Source organism: Apium graveolens, chromosome 4 (genome assembly GCF_009905375.1).
Source record: "Apium graveolens cultivar Ventura chromosome 4, ASM990537v1, whole genome shotgun sequence".
NCBI lineage: Eukaryota > Viridiplantae > Streptophyta > Magnoliopsida > Apiales > Apiaceae > Apium > Apium graveolens.
In genome coordinates, this window is record NC_133650.1 from 269,226,851 (window position 1) to 269,229,880 (window position 3,030).

General features: G+C 29.2%; 1 protein-coding gene across 1 annotated transcript; it reads left to right on the forward strand.

Moving 5' to 3' along the window:
• The first annotated feature begins 968 nt into the window (after positions 1-968).
• On the forward strand, positions 969-2,021 carry LOC141719624 (protein FAR1-RELATED SEQUENCE 5-like). The gene is made up of 2 exons (XM_074521999.1): positions 969-1,217; positions 1,512-2,021. Exons 1-2 carry the CDS (start codon positions 969-971, stop codon positions 2,019-2,021), a joined length of 759 nt encoding a protein of 252 aa, XP_074378100.1.
• The last annotated feature ends 1,009 nt before the right edge of the window (positions 2,022-3,030 follow it).

A 3,030-nucleotide genomic window follows, 5' to 3' on the forward strand; every position in this document is an offset into this window, starting at 1 on the left:
GATCAGTGTCCTGCTATGAAGGTCGCTATTCGTAATGTATTTTCTGCCAAAAATGGTTTGCTTGCTATTAAGCATCGCCTTTGAATGTGGCACATTATGCAAAAGTTTCCTATTAAGGTATAGTATATGAAAATTTAGTTTTTTCTAGTTGCTGATTATAATAATCAATGGTTGATTATACTCTTCTTATATCATAATTTACAAACATTTTACATGTGATTGTCATGTTAACATAATTCTAAGTAAAGATGGTATTACAATATATTTAATTTCAGACATTATTGCAGATATCTCATCGACAATGAACTATGATTTACTTTCAAGTACAGGATACTACTACAATATATTTACTTTCGTTTGTTGACTTGAACTATGATTCTAAAGCATAGGTATAAGTACCTTGTTCTTGTTTATATAGTTAAGATTACAAGTACTACCAAAGGCTTAATTTTACATGTATATGGACAAATGAAATTATTTATAATTAGGCAGTAACTTAAATATGTTGATGTTTGTTAAAAATATTATTATATATGTTAAAATATGTCCCTGCTTTCCTTTTGAAAATAAAATTTATTTGTCATACTCTATTTAAACTCGTGCTAAATAATAATAGTTACAATCTTATATTCTATTTTTTGTCTAAATTTTACAGCTAGGTAATCATTTGTGCAAAGAGACCGATTTTATGGAGAAAATGAAGGCTTATATATGGTCATCGGTTTTAGAGATTGATGAGTTTGAGATTGGGTGGAAAGAAGTCATAAAGGAGTTTAAATTAGAAGATAATAAGTGGCTTTCAGAGATGTATTACATCAGATCTTCTTGGATTCCAGCGTTTTTTAGAGACGAGCCTATGTTTGGTCTAATGCGAACAACTTCAAGATCAGAGAGTGAATTTTTTTTTTGGGCAGTTCCATAGGCAAGGAGATACATTGTGTGAATTTTGGTTGCATTTTCAAAGTGCAATGGAAAGGCAAAGGAACAAAACTGCAAGGCTCGATCATGAGTCAAAAACAAGTATTCCGGAGACTTTATCTAGATGGTTTATAGAAGATGATGCGGCAACTTTATTCACTCGTGCAATATTTTATAAAGTTCAAGAAGAAATAATTTGTTCTTGTTTGGACATGCAAATAAAGCGAATGAGTGAGGAAATTGAAGGGGTTACGCATATGGAAATCAGGGATGTCAAAGTTAAAGATAAACTATTCAAGGTGATATTTTTTAATGCATATTATTGATTATTTAAGTTAATGTATGTGATTGCTTTTATAAATTTATGCTATTTTTAATTGGAAAATTAAAATTAGTTCTTAATATTTAGATCTAGAAACCAAATATAACTAATTTACTTGTAATAATTATTTCACTATTCTAGTATAAGCGTACAAGCATATTACAGCTCCTTAGAAGTTTTATTACGGATTCCTTTAATTAATTTTTTTTATTGCAGTTTTCAAATATTCTAGTATCTTAGTTAATTTATTTTTATATGTATTTTTGTGCAGGTGTCTGTTAGTAGAGATCATGTTGTGTGTTCTTGCAAAAAATTTGTAATGTGTGGAATAGTTTGTAGACATGTATTTTGTGGTTTGAAGCAAATTGGAGTCACAAAATATCCCTTGAGGCTTTCTCTTAATCGTTGGATAAAAGTTGAAAATTCTGGGACTCTGTCTAATTCTGTTTCAGTAGAAAATGATTATACCAAGATGGAACAGGCGTATTTGAAATTGACTCATATTTGGTATAATTTTCGTCAAGCTGTTAATAAGGCGGGAATGGTTTTTATAAAGCTAGATTATGTGCACCAGACTAAAAAGCAGTTGAATAGTTACTTGGATGATCAAGAAGGTTGTGATGTTGAATTTACTAAGAGAGATCACATGGCTGCTATGGTTGGAGAACAACCTACGGAAGAAATTAGTGTTCTCATACCAAATATCTGCAAGAACAAAGGCAACTATTTTAAGAGACTAATTAGCTCAACAGAGAAAGCTGTGATGAAAGCCAAAAAATGAAGTCGGAAATGTACTTTCTGTAAGGCAAATACTCATGATGCAAGGAGATGTCCTACGAGGAAGAACAGAGTTACAGGATAAATTGATTCAAATGTTTTGGAATGAATTTGTCCTTTTTATGGAAAAAATTTTAAGACTTTCAACTTTTATATTTTTTACATGTATAGTACATTTTGGAATGTTACTTGATTTCTGATTACTGAATCCCGAATAAACGATTATTGACATATCTCGGTGACAACCTGCGTGCACACATGAAAAACTAAGTGAGGTGTTCAAATCATACTCTACTGATTACTGATTTTTTTTTTAGTTTTAATAATTTTGTAACACATATTAGTGATTAATTGGCTATAATTTCTGATTTATCCATCATATAATATTAATTTCTTTAAAGGAAGCACAATACTATGTATATTTAGCTATGATTTCTGATTTATCCCTCATATAATATTAATTTCTTTATAACAAACACAATACTATGTATATAAAATATGAATATGTTTGTTCTTCTCAAATTTTATCTCTGTTACTAGTTTAGTGTCTAGTCATTATAGTTAATACTCCATTTTTATTTTCTAATTGAGATTATGTGATTAAGTTGTATAATGGTAAATTACCATTACTTTAAAAATAATTCTACAAAGAAGTACACAATGTCTACATTAATTATTAGCTATTAAAATGAAAAACAAAACATTAATTCATTTTATATATAGAATGGATCTGCACATTCATTTGCATCAAATTAAATGTATATTAAAGTTGCAATTTCAATCCCAAATAAAAAGTGAATCAGGTAGTAACATGTTTTGCAATATGACAGAGATTGCATAAGATTTCAAATATGTCTAACAATTACTAGTCATCAAACTGAAATGTCAATTTGGCTCATCAAATTTTTGTGTGAGATTTGATGCAAATGTAACTGTCTTTTTGCTTGTACTAGCTTTGGCAACTTACTATTAGCAACCTTCTTGATTGTCTGTTCAGTATCAACTTTGAACAA